Consider the following 18,659-nt stretch of genomic DNA (forward strand, 5'->3'; position numbering starts at 1 on the left):
TGATCTGTGCAACAAGGGAGACTCTGTCACGCACACTCCCACAGCATGGATGTACCACAGGATGCACCAGTACAGCCCAACAGGTGACCAGTTTCCAACACCAGCTCCTGGCAAGTTGCAAGGTAAAGCCTGGAGCCTACAAGGTGAGAGCCTCAGGTCAGGTGAGTACACTTGTGGTGCCTGATGCATGACCACTTCTGTAAATAGCAGAACACACTCACATTCCATGTTTGGCTTTTACCTGTCCCTAAAAGTGCTGGCAGGTTGCTGGAATTTAATTCAGTGGAGTAGAAAAACTTTATAAGGCATCCCTCAAACTTACTGAACACTCCTGAAACTAAAGGAATGCCCGGAAGGACATTTTAAAGAATGCAATTACATTGGTTTTCACCCAATTCCATAACCAAGGAACACTGTGGAGATTTAAGGGAAAGAAAAGTCAGTGGTTACATAACTTGAGCTCAAATTCAATAAAAGCAATTTCATTCAGCCATAATAGCCTACCCCAAACTCAGTAATTAGAATTTAGTTACCATGGATTTGAAGAGAGAGATATGGAAAATTCAAGCTTTTGCAGGAGAAGAGTTTTCCGGTGATTCATTTTTCTACAGCCTAAGTCAGGCTTTCCTATGAGAGAACTGCTAGCAAAAATCCTCTTTTCCCAAAAATAGGAGGAGAAAGACAAATGGGAAACTTATGATGGGAAAATAGGAAATGTGATAGGATGTAAAAACATAAATTAGCATTCCCCACCACATCTATGAACATACAAAATGTCATATACAATTACAGGGAGTGAAGTGAGCCTGTCCCAAGTGTCTTCCAAATGCTCCTATCATACTGAATCTCTTTATTCAGTTATAATGAACCCTGATGGATGTCTAGAATCTCCTTGATCTGTCCTAGCTGTCAGCATCCTTTACAAAATCCTGCTGGATTCATAAATAAAATACATATGCAATACAAGCAGTTATAACTGATGCTCTCCATCTTTATGAAGATATTTGAGAAACACCAATAATGAACAACTTTATGAATATTTTAATACTTATTAACCTGTTTTCAAGTGGCAGAAACAAAAAATGAGGATAATTATAAAAAACACACACACATATATATACACATAAAAAGTTTACCATTTAAATGAATCTAGTGAGGAGAAAAGACTACCATGTGAAGCTATCATTTAGCAAATATGAAGATGACCAAAGAACACACAGACTTTTATCAAGTACACTCAATCACACAGATGGTATTTTCTATTCGGAAAGTCAAATTGCAAATGGATTGCTTTTCTATGCTAACAAAGGGTAACCTTTAAGGAAATAATCTCTTCACTAATCTCTAAGATATAAACAATGGTCATCTGATTCAATTTACCTCCCACACCAGACCTCACAAAACTGACAGCTGGACTTCCATTCAAACTTACTTTATGAGGAGTAAGAATAAGGCAGAGATGTCAGACACCAGAACTGCAGCTCTCTGAGGTAGGTTGGCCATCAGTCCATTCATACTTTGCCTCCAAAGTACAATGGATCTCAATTTTCTAATTACACTTTCCTTCAAGGCATACCTCAGAAGGGTAGTGAGCCCTACTGTGATTCTAACATCTTCACTCCAAAGGGAGATTTTAAGCACTGTTTCAGAAGGAAAGATGCTCAAATGCAGACCAAGTATCTTCGGGGGGGGTTGCTTTGATTAATTTGTCAGATGTCTGTCCATAATATCGGGTAAAATTTCACCTGAAAATTTCATGCATCTTCTCAAATGGGCCACATAAATCTTTAAGAACTGAATTCTCAACAGAGCTCAGCTGCACAGTCTTGTCCAGAATGCTTCAGTAGCCACGAAGGAATAAGTACAGCTCTAGCCTTGAAATCTACCAGTGACAGTCACTGAGTAATTTCTAAGAGCAGTTTGTGTTGCTCTGGGCAAATCTCTGTGCAATGATTCAAAACCTCAGCAGTCAGTCAAGTACCTCAATACACACTGCAAGAAAATAAATTATCTACTTGGACAAATGGTAATGAAGAAAGCTGTTATTTCCAATTCAGAAATAGCAGAAACCATCTAAAATGTTTAGTTCTCTTCTTCTAAAAGGTTCTGACTTTCAAAGTCTGACAGGATTCTTTTCATCTTAAAGCCTGAATCCTAGAAAGAAGGGACTGAAAAACTGCTGGTTTTGTCTGAAGTCTGCATATATCTTATCTGCATATATATCTTATCTGCATATACAGGGCAAGGGAAACAAAGTGTTTGAGTCCTAGCACATATTCTACACCAGAGAAACATTTGTTCTTCCCCGAGGAGCCACACCTCACCATGCCTTTCTGGCAGGAGAAACAGTGACCATAAATGCCCTCTTTGAACAAAAAAAGTGGTCAGGTGCTCAAAAGGACAACTCAGAGACAAATAACAGCATACATTTTATTTCTCAATAAGGTGAGAAGCCCCTACCCAAGAAGTAAGAAGGTGCAACAATTTGACCACCCATGACAACAATGAAGATCCAAGCAGAAGATAGACCAAATGTGTATCAATGGAAAAATTTGACAATTCTGACATAAAGCCAAAGCAAATATTTCAGAACCATTCCTGCCCTTACTATTTCTTTTAAAAGGCAGCCTCAGAGTGAGCATTTTTAGAAAATGAATCCTGGAACACAGCAATGTACAGATGGAACATGTGACCAAGATACAGCCTCCTGAGGTAATTATCCTGAGATAATGCAGGCATTGGCAACATGGGCTGGCTACAGGGATTTGAACAGGAAGCAGAAAACCCAATCCTTTGGCCTTATTATGAACAGACTTCCTAGGTCAGGGGAGAGATGTGAGAGATGCAGGTGATGGGGAATGTGAAAGATAATGCTTCAAACATCTGAGGAGGCATAGAAGATAGCTCTTCTATAAAAGAAACATTACAGAAAAGAAGAAATAAGGAATGATTAGAAGTGTGCTGCTATCAGCACCTAACAGATGAAGGCAGCAGTCCTGCTCCATGTCCTGATGGACACCTACACTTAACCCTTGACAGTACTGCTAAAGGAAAGTTTCAAACAAACACGTCTCTGCAAGGAAGAATCAGTGCTGGGCCAACCAATTTAGAAAAATTGGAAAAATTTGCTGATCATCACAGTTCATAAAACAACAAATACGTCTTAGCATAAATAACACAAATAACAGATGAGTTTACCAACTCAAGATAAGCATTGCATTTTAGACTAATTATTAAGTCTTTTAAGTCTCAAACAGACAAAGGCATTTGAAATGTACTGCAGAAATATAAGAGGACAAATATGTGTATTGATGATATAGTGTTCTGCAGAACACACAATGATGGTTAAACAGCATCAGCTGTAGTCTAATCTGGACCAGAAGAAACCGCTGGATAAATAGAAATAACAGCTCAGTGTGAAACCAAGGAATGAAAACCTGATGGCCTCCTTAGGTCACCTGAATCAACACAACAATAAAGGAATTAGTCTTCCGTCTTCCTACTACTAAAGCATACAAAACCACCATATTAAAGAATGAAGACAAGTGGAAATACAAAAGAACAGGGTATTTCCGTTCAGTTCTGGATTTACTAGATGAATTTTCATTCTGACAGTGGCAACATTTGCTGAGGAAACAAACTCTGAAATGGTGAAAGCAAGAAATGCAGCAAGCCATGGCAGCAACACTTGCAGACATTCCAATTTGTTCACTTGCAATTATGCTGACATCTATGTGACAATACCATTATGTTATTTGTTTCAGAAGAGGGGTTTGGTGGAAAGACACTGTAGATCACCTTTTTCTGAGTTTCAGATTGTACAAGAGAACTTGAATGTATAAAGGAACCCTTACCTTCTGGACGGTACTGAGCTACAATAGTCACTGCTTGGCCTGCATTCTTCAGGGCTGCTGCTGCCTGCTCATGGGTTGCTGCTTTTAGATCTACTCCATTTACCTAGAGGCAATACAAAAAAGCTCTTTATCAAAATTACTCCTTGTATTCATCACCACAGAACACACACCTGTGGAAAAAAATTAACTGGATACAAACTAGTTTCCATGCCATGTGTACTTCCCCTGTTCCCAAGACTGCTCCTGAAATAAAAAGTCAATAAAATCCTCTCTCACATATGCCACTCTTAAGAATTACTGAGGCTATCATAATATATCACTCAGAGAATGGTCAATTTTCTTCCTGTTTAAGAGTGTTTTCTTTCTTTTTAAGGAGAAATAGAAAACGTCACTTTTTGCAATGTTTCAGGGACCTTCGTAGGCAAATAATGCCCACAGACCACGCTGTCATCACACTCAGTGACAGACAACACCCTTTGTGAATCTGGCATTGTTTTCAATGCAGATTTTAAAACAGTATGACAAAAAAACTGAAGAAGAAATGTGTATTCCACATTTTAGACCACAAGCTGTTTCCATAGTTCAAACTAAAATAAAGATGTGCTTTAACATCAGTTTTACTAAAAGCTGTTAAAAGGACATAATTCTTCTCAAATAACTTCCAAAATATAACATAATTGCCCAAAGAAATGATTCTCCATAAATTAAGTAATTTTACAAGGAAACACAAAATATTTACAACCTTCAATACTAATATAGAAAAAGCCCTTAGAGAGGTATGAGATGGATCTTTTTAGGACTAATAGGAGGTTCAGCAGCTACTCCAGGAAGTAAAGATCCAGTTTTAGATACTCTCAGTCTCATTAGAAGGGTTATTTCTGAAACCTGTATTCTTTCAACTCAGACACACACAGCCCTCAGCTACAAGACTAAGACAAGTTACTGTCTTCATTGAATGTCTCAGAGGGAAGTGCTATTTTAATCAGGTTATAGATGAGAAACTGAGGCAGACTAAAGTCCTCAAAGATATTTTGGAAATATATTGGAATCTGTCCCATTATCTCTAACTTAGCTCAGTTACTAACATTTTTTCTACATCATTAATTGGCACTAATATGCAGGGAGGGTGAAACTTTTGTTGCTGTTTAAATAAAAGAAACAAAGAATCCTACAGAAATGATACGATCTCCTTTCCTAAGCTCTCCACTCAGGTCAGCTGGCCCTCCTGCAAGGATGAAAGAGATGAAAATTCCTTCTCCATCTTCTCCTCCAACAATGTTGAAACCAAGACCTGTTGATCCTCGATGTAGGACAACCTTTCTTGGCTCCCTGAAGGAAAAGAAAGGAATATGAAATCTCGGTCACTAGAAGTAAAAGTAAAATAAACAATTAGAAAAGCTTCTAGATGCAAAACACAATCCCTTTGCAGTTGTTAGGTGAACTGAACAAATCTCTAGTATGTATAAATAAATAAATTACTGTTTTGCTACAATCCAATTCAGCATTGTCATTACTTAATATTTTCCATATTGTTCAAGAACATTAGGTTGTGATATGCTCAAATACATTTTCAATTTCAGCAAAGCAATTGAAGAAGTTAAACTAAATCAAGTTGTTGCACTCTTTTTCATGAGATCCTCTCCTAACTTGAATGAGGGGAGGAAAAAAGAAATATTGGTAAGGCCAGTCAAATTCTAATGCAGAAAGACTCCTTCCAAAAATCTATTGTCTGTTACTTGATTTAAGTAAAGCATAAATGATCTCAGAAAAAGACACTTCTAATAAAGCAGAGAAACTGTGCACTGCATTTCAAAAATCACTAGAGAGCACTAAAGAACAATTAATGGACATTAAGTATTTGGAGGCATTAATTATTAATTTACAGGATAAAGTAAGAAGCTGGGGTTTTTTTTCCAAAACAAAAAGTATCATATAGTCCAACCTTTAAAAACAATCTAAACATGTTCTGAATAGCCCTTGTATTTCAGAAGAAATCTAAAACCAGCCTTTTACGATATTTTTAAAAGAAAGCAATAAAACCATAATGATATCAATAGGACAGAATCATTTTGGCTTATACGTCTACCTAACTCTAAGTTAAAAATCAGTACAAAGAATTATCCTACCTTCCACTACACTAAAATCAATTCTCCAATTTATTATGTCACTTAGGTTTCAATCCTGGGTGGACCCTGCCTCGGAATCTGAGTGACATTATCCGTATCAGATGATGGTGTGACACAGAATTCAGCAACAGCACACTGAAAGTGCAGTATTACATCCCTATACTTGCAGAACAGAAGGGCAACAAAATTACAAGAGCTTCCCTTTATCAGAATGATGAACAAAAGATTAATGCAATCTACTGAATCAGTGAAGGAATGAAAGGTCTGTTAATGGGAGAGGATTAAGAGCTGCCCAGCCTTTCAGGACTTAGAATCCATCAAAACAAACTCTTGTCTGTGGGGGCAGGGAGGACACAAACACTGCTTGCTTTAAAATAAGAAAGGCTCTGGTCTGCTCATACTACCACCCTAAAAATCTCTGTCAAAGCATTTCCAGGGCTTTCTGCTTTAAATGCTATTCCTGCACTGATAAATAAAGTGTGTGTGTATATATACATATAAATATACCTAGATTTATCCTTACAACAATGTTAACAAGAATTAAACAACTAATATCTACTTCTTGAAATAAAATATAGCATTCACTAGTATTTTGCCCACTAACACATCTTGGAGCTTCCCTGGTGAAGCAATTTGACACTTATTAAGTTTGATTATTCATTACCTGGTAATCTCATCGTCCCCAAGCATTCCCTTGGGAACTGGTGAATACCGGCCTGGTGATGCTGGGGGCAGGGACTGGCCCAGGTAGGCAGATGGAGTGATATGGTTATCCACTGGAGGAGAATAAGCTTCACAGAGGGGGAAGGAAAACAATAAAGACATCAGGATAATACAGAAAAAGAGCTGGAGGAACTGACACAAAGGAGTGACCTCTTTTAAAAACAATTTATAGCAGTTTAAATGATACATTATAAATATCACAGCTCTAGGAGAGTGTGTTAAATCTGTACATTCCCTGGTCTCCTCACTAAGTCAGGAAGCAAATTTTTCAGTTTCATTGTGTCTAAAATAAAACTTTTTTAGAAACAGTTACTGTGGATAGTGGAAGCCCATGGGAACAGTCTTTAGATTTATCTGTTTTAAAGCTGTTTTTAACTTGACTGAAGCAAAGTTTTAACTGAAGCACAGCACACATACCAGAAGAAATTTAGCATCCTAATGATTACAATTGATGGAAAATATTCTACAACACCAGGAGAATTGTTCCAATAAATAATTAAGAAGGTGCATGATACTTCCAAGTTAGGCACATCAATTTTAAGTGCTCATTAAGGCACAGTCAGACCCACTGTTTGCTATTACAAAGCATGTTCTACAATTGGAAATGTTTTTTTTTTCCTGATGCATGTGCTTCAAACTTTGAGGCTTAAACATGAAGGGTGGGGACTCTTTACAGATTCAGCATTATTAACATTGCCAGACTCTTGCCTTTACTTGCTGTATCTGATGGGGTAGCTGACCTTTGAGGATTTACACTAAACCCAAAGCTCTTTAACTGAACATACATGACACAGATTCCTGAAGCAATCTGCATGTTCTCCTTTTGTATTTTCCTTTTCAAACCATTATCAAAAGGTTTGGATCATACACAAACTTATCAAGAGTATTCTTGATATACATATATACATGATATATTTGCTAAACCACCCAGTCTGGGCTGGATTGTGCCTGTATTGTTCTGGATTCCTAGTAAAGATGTGTTCAGTAAATTCTTCATAGGGCATATGCATCAGGTCAATACTGTCAGCATTTCAGCAAGCATTAAAATCCACTATGAACAGCTTCAGCAGTGTAAAAGCACTGGCTGATAAAGGAATTGTGCTATTCAGACACACCAGCCCTAAGCTGCATGAGACTATGCAGAACTCCTGGAATTCATAATTCTGGATACACAAGAGGCTTCAGCAAAATTCAGAGCTGAAGTGCAAGAGATACCTGGTACCCTCCTACAACAAAGACAGAAAGAATTCCCTCACGTTGCTTGGCTTCATGAGGTCTAAAGCAAAGAGAATGCTGCTTTTGTTAAAGCCAAATGATTGACATAGGTATTCATATTAGAGAATTCCCTAAAAATTAGGGGCTGTTCAACATATGAGATTCCCAGTACAGTTTTCTGGAACAGCAGTAACACACACATTACACCTTCATCCTTGCACTCCCTGCAAGGATTTTATAGATCCCACTTCCTTCTGTCTGTCCCAGTACAATACATAGTTTCTGTGCACTGGTAAGAGATTTGGACACCTAACTGTCAATTTCAAAACTTGGAGTCTTTTTAGTCACATTACAATTTTAGCAACATGTTCACAAATGATTACCAAACTACATTGCAATATTTGCTTTTCAGTTAAAAAAAAAATATTTAATACAACATTATTATTGCCATGTCATTTTACACATTTTTTGCTTAAAACAAAACGACACAAATTCAGTTATTTTCTTTTTTCTCAGAAGATTTTAAGGCAAAAGCACAAAAAATTAAATGCCAGACATTATGAGCTCTTTTCCAACTAATCAAAAAACCTTAACAACTGTTGTACAGTATAGCAGCTCTGTACATTCTGTTCCTGCACTAAATTATCTCATTCCACAAAATGAATTTGAAATTGCTTTTCACAAGCCAATGGTAGTCATAATGATGCATATTTTATAGGAAGTAATTAGATACAAATTCTATATTCATTGACTTACAGTTCTAAGTACTTGTTTGATTTTCAAGTTCCTGAAGCTTTTAACTGCACTGTGTTCAGAAACATACACACCACCTATTACATGACCTTATTTTTTATATTTTTCATCCTTTCACCATGTGACTAAAATTCAGCTCTCAATCAATATAACAGTTTATTATTTCAGACCTGTGGACTGTTCCACAACAGCACTGACTGCATCCTTTACACAGTTTTACATGTGCTACTTGCTTGAACAGTCTGGTCCTTTCTCAAGGCTGGTGCTCTCCGTGCTATGAAAGTCAAGCTGTACCAAGGCACAAAGAGGCTGCTCTCCGAGGAGCTCCTGCACAAAACCATGTCTGCATCTCTCCTGAAACTGTTTCAGATGGAAATTACAGCTGAAGCATATTCATGAGCAACATGACAGAAATAAAAGGCAAGCCATCACTTTTTGAATCCTAAATGAGGTCTAAACTTCTATTTCCAGGTAAATATTATTACTGATGGAATTGATAAAGGAACTGTCTTGTGGATGAACAGAAGACTGCATGCATAAAATCAACTTGCTTTGACAGGAAAAGTCAGGCTCTTAAGAAGAAATTCTATTTCCAAATCCACCCTCTGCTTTACAAAAGACAGCTCTAGACAAAAAGAAAAAATGGAATTTCCTATTATTTTCCTATCATTCATAAACTGAGAACACCAATCACAAGTATAATCTCTAAAATGGGCAATAAAATTAAAACTTTATTGTCTTTTACTTATTACATATTCTTCTCTTCCTGTACTTAGGCCATTTAAGAAATGATAAGGCATTCATGTCTACTGAAGAAACTGATTATTCCCTAATTTCCAGTATTTTATTTCTCAGTACAGTTCCTAAATGCAGGCTGTTGGCTCTGTATTTTAAATCCTCATCAACAGGGCAAGTGAGGCAACTCTATAACTAAACAAGTTCCAGAGGGAAAATCCTAAAGACAAATCAAATTCTGAATCTAGGCTTTTGAATTAACTACCATGTCCACACAAGTTAGCAGTGAGCAATCTACTGCATGTTCTGCACAGTACCAAGCACTGTGCACTGTGCTTTTAGATATTTCTGATAAAATAAGAATTAAAACAAAGAAACACCACACACAAACAGAAATAAAATAAGCAAACAAAAATCCCTTCCAAGTGGGTTCTGTACGTGAGCAGTTCACATATAAACTCAGGTAGCAGAGTTTCTGCCTTAACATCATTTCTAATTGACATGTTCACAGGGAGCTTCTGTGCACGTCTTATTTCTCCTTTATGGTAGGACTGAACTCTTAAGAACTTGGCTAAAAGGATTCTCACGGACAGAAATAGGAAGGAGGATTGCAAATACATGTCTCAGAACAGCTGCAGATGAGCAGGTGAAGAAAGAGGCCTGGTAACTCTTTCAACACTGAGTTACAATCCAGGTGATCCTAGAAAAGACCTCTTCAATATCTGCCATCTGGTAAAAGCACTTCAGAATCCCCAACATAAAGCTCTAGAGACCTGTACTGCTCTGCTAAATGCTGTATAAAATACTACATATAAGGTGCCACCATTTTTTGGAAAGAATTCTATCTAACTGAGCAGCTTATTGCAGAAAGCAGAGTCTTTCTGGTTGCAAAGTTACCATATCATTTATAAAGCAGAATCAGCCTTTGAAGAGATTGATGTGTCCCTTTGAGATTTCTATTGTAAAGGTGCAAATGCTGAGGTACTGGAAAAGCTTTTGTTCTGCCCTGTATTAGAAAAATAGCATTTAGCAGCTCAGACACGCACAGTTTTTTCCATAAGTGAAAGACTGAGGAAAAGAAACTGATTTCCTGGAACTAAATCATTAAACACCTCAGTAAGACCTTTAGGTCTGCTTTGGGTTCATAATTGCAGCAGTAGGTTCAGTCTCTGCACCAGCTGCAGTAACAGCCAGCTGCACTTTGATCAACAGAGACACGAGCTCATGGAGCCTTTCCTGTTGTAAGGAAAAGAAACAGACTGAAGTTTCATCAAAGAACCCAGCACCTTGCAGAGCAATGTTCTTTGGTCTACCAGAAACAGTGAAAAACAGAGTATCTTCAGATAGAGAACTCAATGGAACTGTAACTAAATGAAATAAAACAGAAAATCTACTCAAATGTACAGACAGCCCACAAACCTTGTCAAGGGTCACTAAAGGACACAAACAGACAAGATGCCTGGAATCTGAGAGAAAGTTTCATGATTTTTTTTAGAATTCTTGAGTAGGAGGAGAAAGGTTCCCAGAAGCAGCTCTGGAGCCTGAGGTACATGACAAGGTCAGGAGCCTGGCTTTTCTCCTCTCAGTAAAAGGAGAGAAGTGACATTTCCCACAAAGGATGGGATACTGGGCCGCACAGAATGCCACCAAATCACCATTAGAGGGAGAGCAAACAGAGAGAAACTCTGGAGGGAGGATGGTAACAGGACTAAAGGCACCTACCATGTGTGACCAGGCCATTTACCTCTGGTAATGCATGTGACACTAACTCATACTGAGTGAGAAATTCAGGACTCATGGCTAGATGGCAGAGGACATCTTCATGGCAGTTCTGTGGGATTACCCTTGACAGAACTTTCCTGATGTGTCCAGTCAATGGACAGGGTGAGAAGGTATTCTTGGAGATGTCACTGCCTCTCTTAGGGCTCCATGTTATGATGCAATTACCTGCAATGAACTGAGCCTCCAGTTCATCCACCATTTGAGAGAAATTACATCTCTGCGTAACAAGAGGTCCAACAACCAACAAGCCACCTTTGCCACTGTCACTGATTTGCCAGCACTGGACAAATCATCAGGAATCAGCTCCTTCTCTACCTTCCTTCGCTCAAACTTTCTACAGGTTTTGCCTTTGTCTCCACAAAAGATTAACAAAGTAAATATTGCAATAATTGAGTCAAGGTGCAGTAGTAAGAGATGAGATGCTTCAATGTTTGTCACATCCCAATCCACAGCAGTGTAACTGCATTACTGCAACGCTACCAGGAACACTACATAAACATCAGATTTCTCTGTTCCAAAAAATATGAATTCCATGTGAAATATATGAAACCACCAGTTATATGGAGAGAGACCAGGAAGTCTCTTCCACGGAAACAGTGAGAAGAGAAAGGTTATTGAACAAACTAGATACAGTAAGGGAAATGGCTGCTCTCTAATATATATGAGTAGAAAACTGGAGAAGAATCAGTGGAGGCTGAAAATTAGATATGTCAAAGAATGGAGCCTTCAAGAGCATCCTTCTAATAACACAGTGGAGATAAAACCTAATTAGCTCCAAATTGTAATTCAATAAGCTTACAAATAGATCTTAAGATACTCTAACTATTGCCAGCAAATAATGGGCTTATAAGGTAAGGTCTTTGTTGTGCTGCACTTTTGTTTGTTGTTCTTTACATACTGTTTTCAATTACATCTTTCAGTCCCAAAGCGCTCCTTTTTTTTATATGAAGTAGTACCTAAACAGGTCAGTGTTTAGGTACTACGTATCAATTGCACATACCTAACAGCAGGAAAGAAACCAATACCTAAAATAACTCTCCCCTGGAACCATTCCAATTGACAATATGAGCAGAATTGCTGATCCAGAAAAGTCAGTCTTTTCAGTCTTAGAAAGATACAGTTATGATCATTCCTTTCTCCAACCACTAAATGATAATAACCCTCTTGAGGTATACTTGGCTCAAATATTTCTTTAGATTGTAGTTCAGCCCTGAACTTTCTGGATTTGTATCTTTGCCTTTGAAAATGCTCTTGTCAATAGTACCCTTATGTCAACAAGAAATTCTTATAACTACTTTTAATACAGTGTTCACTGGTTTTCCATTCAAATTGTCAATAATCATGTCAAAACTGAAGTCAGATTTCAAATAAGTTAAGGTGGAATTTTCTAAGACATTCACAGGCAGGCACCAGAGCAAGAACTTCCCAGTTCAGTTTATTCAAGTCTATGCAAGTTGAAGAAAAATGAGAAAAACTGGAAAAACATCACAGCATAACCAACCTCTTTAGTTTACAGGACACTGAACGCACTCACAGTGCACTGCTTTCTACTCTTCACACCCCCAAGAGCATGAGGCACTTGTTCTCTCCCCTTGTACTCATCAGCAGGTGATGAGTAACACTGAGGCTCTAGGACTGGGCCATGACAGCCACAAAAACACACCTGGAGCCCCACTGCTGCTGTCAGTCAGTATACAACTATAGGATGTTCTTCTGTATATCATTTTCCTCATTAAACAACTCATATCACATTTTTGCCTCATATAATTTTTAAAACCTTGCAACAGTTAAAATACTAAAAATGAAATATGTTAAAGCCTTAAAGGGAAAATTAATTAAATCGGAAAGATAAGATGAACTTACAGTTTGTGATGTCAGGAGGGGCATAACTGTCATTCATGAACATGCTGGTGGGCTTTGCAACCTTCAGATAAACAAAGTCAGATGTGTTTTTTAAGGCAGTCACTGCTTCTTCATGAGTAACTTCTTCTAAGCAAACACTGTTGACCTTAAGAGAAAAACAAACATTCTTAACCCAGAAAAATGTACTGTTCTCATAGGACACTCACTGAAGGCTGTTGGAACACTGCCATTGAGAGTCTTTATTAGGATTTACGTGCCACAGACATAACTGGTTACATAAAATTATATAAGAGATATTTGTTAAGTGTGAGAAAGACAAGTATTCCTATGAAAGATTATAATAAACTGTATTGACCACAATGTTGTAAAGAAGGCACACCTGACTTTGGGGACCTAATGGGACAAATAGGGCACTCAAAATGTTGTAAGAGTGCACACTTACACTCTACTGACAGCATTACATAGAGAGAAGTTTCTTCTAAAAAGAATAAATCCCACATCAACTTGTCAAGACATAATTATGTAACACCAAGACCTCAGTTCTATTATTTAAAAAAAAGCAGGATTCTTCACATAAAGGGATAATTCCAGTATTCCTTATGTGCCCTCACATTTCTCCATCTCTGTTTTAAGTGACAAAATTATCCAAAAAGTCTTTTTACAGATGGCAAACTCTGCACTAAACATTTAGAGTTAGTTTTTACTGTTAGAAGAGCAGTAGAACACATGTTCTGCTGTTTTTTAGTGTGAGTACAGATGTACCCAGAGCTCTTACAGCAGCAAATACTGCTAGAGGAAGGAGTGTGGAGCAATGAACCTTACAAGAGTTAACAATTCAGAAATACAGAAATTTCTGGCTGCAACTCTCATTTTTCTATCTGGATAAAATATTTGTGGATTGAATTGAAGAAAGTTGAAAGTTATTTTTACTTTGTGCATAGAAAAATTCAACTTTGAAACTATTTTAAGCTTCTAAAAAAATAAGAGCGCCATTCAGCAGCATTACAAAAACTGAAATGCAATATAAGCACCAGTTTTACTACAGGCTGGCTAAAGCCTAGCCAACCACCAGTACAATGATTTCCATGCCACTCTTCTCTTCTGAGAAGAGAAACAATCCTATTGTATGTTTGTTTACAATTCTGTCACTCAGATCCCAGAAAAATAACAGCAAGCATCAGAAATAAACATGCTGATTCATACAGGTTTTTTATGGAACATTGGGCTGAGGAATAGATCTCAGATTTCCTGATGAGATGGTGTTGAATGATGCAGATTTAATTTTATCACTGATTTCCAAGCAGCTTAACCACAAATTGAATCATGCCCCTATTGAGCCTGAAAGTGAATGACCATTAAAAAAATGCAGCTCTTACTTACAGCTAAAAGTTTGTCTCCAATCTGAAGTTTGCCATCTTTATGTGCTGCCCCACCTTCGATGATTTTGGTTACATAAATGCTGTTGTCCCCAGGTATATGCTGATTTCCTACACCACCAGCAATACTGAAGCCAAGACCTGCTTAAAGATAAAGGCATTACTCAAGAAACCACTTTTGCATTCATTGGATTTAAATTATTACATAAATAATAACACTGCTTGTATGACACAAATAATATCAGGGTCTGGCTGAAGTAATTCTAAAGCCTTTCCAAGTGAACTCCATAATTTTCTAGAAAATAAAGCTCTAGAAAAGACGTAACATGTACACAAATTCTGAAAACCAAAAGCTAGATCATTTACTTCATGCTTTGTGAAGAAAGGAAGTGTGGGCAGAGCAGAACTATAAACATCACGATGCTATAGTAGCTATATATTTAGAGACATATTGCCCAGTAATTACTTTCCCTAAATTAATCTCTCAAACACCCTTACTAGGTAATCCAATGAAGTATTTTACTCCAACTCTAATGTACTTAAAAATTACTAGATACAATCAGAAACGTTTTTATCATTTAAGAGAAAACTCTGCATTCTACAAGAACAGTTTCAATTTTATCCTTCTTACGAAACAGAAACTTTGTGTTTCCAACATACCTTTGGGGCCTTTCACGAGTTTGATCTCCACTATTTTTTCTGTGACTGGTTTTCTTCTTTTGACGTACAATCGCACAATCGATCCCGCTTCTTTCAGCGCCTCCACTGCTTTGCTGTGTGTCACATCCCGAACATCCACCTCGTTTACTCGCAGGATACAATCGTTCACCCTGGAGACAGCAACAGTCATGCTCAGCTGCTGTGTTACAGCACAGTGCACACATTAGGAGCCTAATATTTTATCTATAGTACAATAACATACATGTTAACGCATTAAAATACAGAGGTTTATCTCCAAAATTTTACTCATTCAAGGCAATGATCTAAAATTAATTATTAGTGCTTAAAAATAAATCAAGAATCACTAGAAAACTTTTAAGAGGAACATTTAATTCACAGCTGAAGAGGGCATCTTATTATATGTACCTCATTTTGACAGTGTTTTGAACAGATGTCTGTAAAAATTATCTTTTGTTTACAGATATAAAACAGAATTTTAAAAATCAAAACCTAAAAGGCACACAATGAAAACACACTACTTTTAAGCCATGATATGAACAAGTCAATCTTGCTTTTCACAAGCGGTTTAAGTGCTGGCCTTCCAGTCCATTTAACATGTTGCTGCAGTAACAGTGAGCCCTCATTACACTGAGTGCAATGCCAGGCCCACCTGTCACCGTGTCCTGCCAGATGCACCTCTGACAATGGCCAACGAGCTAAAATGAAGCCTTGAAATAAGCTCATTAGGACTAAAGCCCATAATACATCAGGTATTTGCACATGAAATTATGGGGCAAGTTCTTGGCAAAACAAGAGAGAATAAAAATAGTCCTACAATCAATGTGGATGGGTGTCCTTGAAAAATTAAGACACTGAATTATTACCAAGGCTAAAAAAGGGTTGTTAATCAACTCAGCTACCTTGTGGATCAGAAAATCCACACATGGATAATCAAGAGTTACCTATCCTACCTGTCTAAGCTTTTTCTTGAATTAAGAACTATGAAACATATGGCATAATAAATTTATACCACAGAATAGAAAAGGTTCACTTAATTTCCTAAACTGCAGATATTATTAGTTTGGGAGACACATATTGACTCACTCAAACATTCTTCATTATTTAAGGAACACTTCTGTAAGGAAGACCTATTTAACATTTAATGCAGGAGGATAAAACTATTAAAAGTAACAGAAAATTTTCTATCCACTTCTTAAAATACAATAACAACACTTAGTAACCCAACATAGAAATTCATCGTACCGTAATCTTCCATCCTGTGCAGCTGCACCCCCGGCTATAATTTTTGTAATGAAAATACTTGCATCATCCCCAATATGTGGGTTGTCTGTACCACCTGCAATGCTAAAGCCAAGTCCTGAATTTCCCTAAAGATAGAGGGGGGAAAAAATTACATATTTATTTTTTGGGGAAAAGGTATTCTGGTGTATTTGATACTCTATAGAACCAAATCTACATAATTTTCATTGATAACAAAAACATTTAAAGTTTAAGTGGTATGCTACATATATAATTTACTTCTATGAAAATAAGTATAATTACATCTTACATACATGTGAGCAGAACTTAAGTCATAGTATAACCATAAGACAAGTATTTGCTCCTCATTAAATTATTAGTAACACATTATTTTTCCCAGAGAAAAGCCTTTATATAGCTTGTGTCCCACCTCTAATATATTCCCACAGATGCACATTCAGACCGACATTTTTCTCTTCAAGGACTGCTTGCCCTTACCATCAACTGCAAGACCTCTTCAACCTCTCAGTAACCACCAGAACTGCACAGGTATTAGATACAATAATTTCTTTCTGTCTTTTTGTTAACAGTGCACCTCAAGTGAACTGAGCTAGATCTCAACGTAGAAAACCTAACAAAGAAATACATGTGACAAGGTGTCACTTGTAATCTCAATATAAAACTTAATGGCATATAAGTAAAAGCCTATGGAAAAAAATAGTCATACAGGAGATTAAACCAGAATCTGTGTTGTTAGTCTCTACAAGTCTAGGTAGCAACATTAAATGCAGGATGCCTTAGAGGTTTGGATTGCTATTTTTCATATTAAGGTATCATCAATCCCATTTCAGACAAAGTACAGAGGACATTTAGCATGTTACCCTTTCCAGAGTAATTTCTTCATACTCGTAATCTGCATCCGTGCCATTGACCTATTAAAAAAAGAAGTGACACTTACAGAGAATCCCACACTTTACACAACCCAGTCTCTTGGCTGGCAGCTCACTCCCATCAAATCTCAGCTGATTTGCAGTGACCACTGGGCTCAGAGGAGACGTGTGATTTTCACACCACTCAGTATTTATAAATCAGACAATCTTTTTGTACAAGTTTCAAAGTTGCCTGTTCAGGGAGCAGACTGTTCTACACAACTACTGTAGGGCACAGGCCCTCTGCTTCTCATCGCCAGGAAAAAAATGCTCTTGAGAGCCTAAGATGTTCCTCAGGCTATACAGCAACTTGAAAATGAGACAAAAGAAAGAGGATGTGGGGTAGAAAAGAACTGTAAGGAAGAACAGAGCAGCATTTTCCTATTGTTGTTCCACACTGAGAAGAAAAAAAAAAAAAAAAAAAAGAAAAAAAAAGAAAAAAACACAAACAAACAAACAAAACCACAAAAAAAACCACAGAAAAACCCCTGATGCTTTATACCACCTTCTCATGAGAATTGGGTAAGACCTGTCTAAAGTAACATTCAACAACTGTTTATACTACTATTTATCATGTTACATACATACTCAAGTTCAGCAATTTAAAATAGGGGCAAAAAGAGAAGAAGAGTTTAGAAGAATACTTTATAAAGCTTGATGAAAAACTGAAATCCTAGAAAGAAGCCTTGCCATCCTCTGGTTAGAAAGGATACCCACATTCTTTACTACATACAGAACAAGGAAAGAATCAAATACCAGAAGCAAAAAATATCAAAACTAAGCAAAATCAATTAAATAACAAATTCTCATTCATATTTAATATTCAAGAGTAAACTTTTTTACAAGCTATCTTGGAAATCAAATTCTTTCCTCCACAGTTACCTACAGCAGCTACAGACAACTCCCTACTCCTAGCCTTTTAGGATGAAATATTCAACAAGGCAAGAATAACTTTTATACCATTGTTTTACAAAGAACCTTGTCTATCCTTAAGATACAGAACATCTGATAAGACTTCAGGAGTCTTAACAAATGAAGATAAAAAATTCGTATAGAAGAAAGCATTTAAAAAACTATTTTCTAGCAGAGATCTTAAAAAGGGAATTTAATTCACCCCAATAAGATCAAGCTACTTCCTTCCCCCTATGTTTATTTAACATATTTAAATGCTCCAAAAGCTGGCAATGCCATGAACAGCCTTTTACAGGCTAATATCAAGCTCTTTTATCCCTCACTCTCTAATTATATCTCCCCTTAATACAATAGAAGCCATATCCATTCCACATATAACAGATTATCATCTTGGCAAAGTACCTTGAAAATGATAATGTCCTTATTCGTTTGTTCACTGAAAAAGATACGGTGGTTTTACCACATGATATT

General features: G+C 37.1%; 1 protein-coding gene across 10 annotated transcripts in view; it reads right to left on the reverse strand.

Annotated features, from left to right (window-relative positions):
- DLG1 (discs large MAGUK scaffold protein 1) overlaps positions 1–18,659 on the reverse strand; it is a 145,707-nt gene that overhangs the window by 34,997 nt on the left and 92,051 nt on the right. For 6 of the 10 annotated variants that reach the window (XM_063408666.1, XM_063408661.1, XM_063408659.1 and 3 more), the window contains 8 exons: positions 17,229–17,279; positions 16,351–16,475; positions 15,088–15,257; positions 14,432–14,568; positions 13,052–13,196; positions 6,645–6,771; positions 5,027–5,183; positions 3,855–3,957 (listed from right to left, as the gene is read on the reverse strand). In XM_063408666.1, coding sequence (XP_063264736.1) covers positions 3,855–3,957; positions 5,027–5,183; positions 6,645–6,771; positions 13,052–13,196; positions 14,432–14,568; positions 15,088–15,257; positions 16,351–16,475; positions 17,229–17,279 — 1,015 coding nt within the window. Of the gene's footprint in view, positions 1–3,854; positions 3,958–5,026; positions 5,184–6,644; positions 6,772–13,051; positions 13,197–14,431; positions 14,572–15,087; positions 15,258–16,350; positions 16,476–17,228; positions 17,280–18,659 lie in introns of all 10 variants that reach the window. The other 4 variants (XM_063408668.1, XM_063408660.1, XM_063408664.1 and 1 more) reach the window with 1 other exon arrangement.

The sequence above is a fragment of the Prinia subflava genome, chromosome 11 (genome assembly GCF_021018805.1).
Source record: "Prinia subflava isolate CZ2003 ecotype Zambia chromosome 11, Cam_Psub_1.2, whole genome shotgun sequence".
Classification (NCBI taxonomy): domain Eukaryota; kingdom Metazoa; phylum Chordata; class Aves; order Passeriformes; family Cisticolidae; genus Prinia; species Prinia subflava.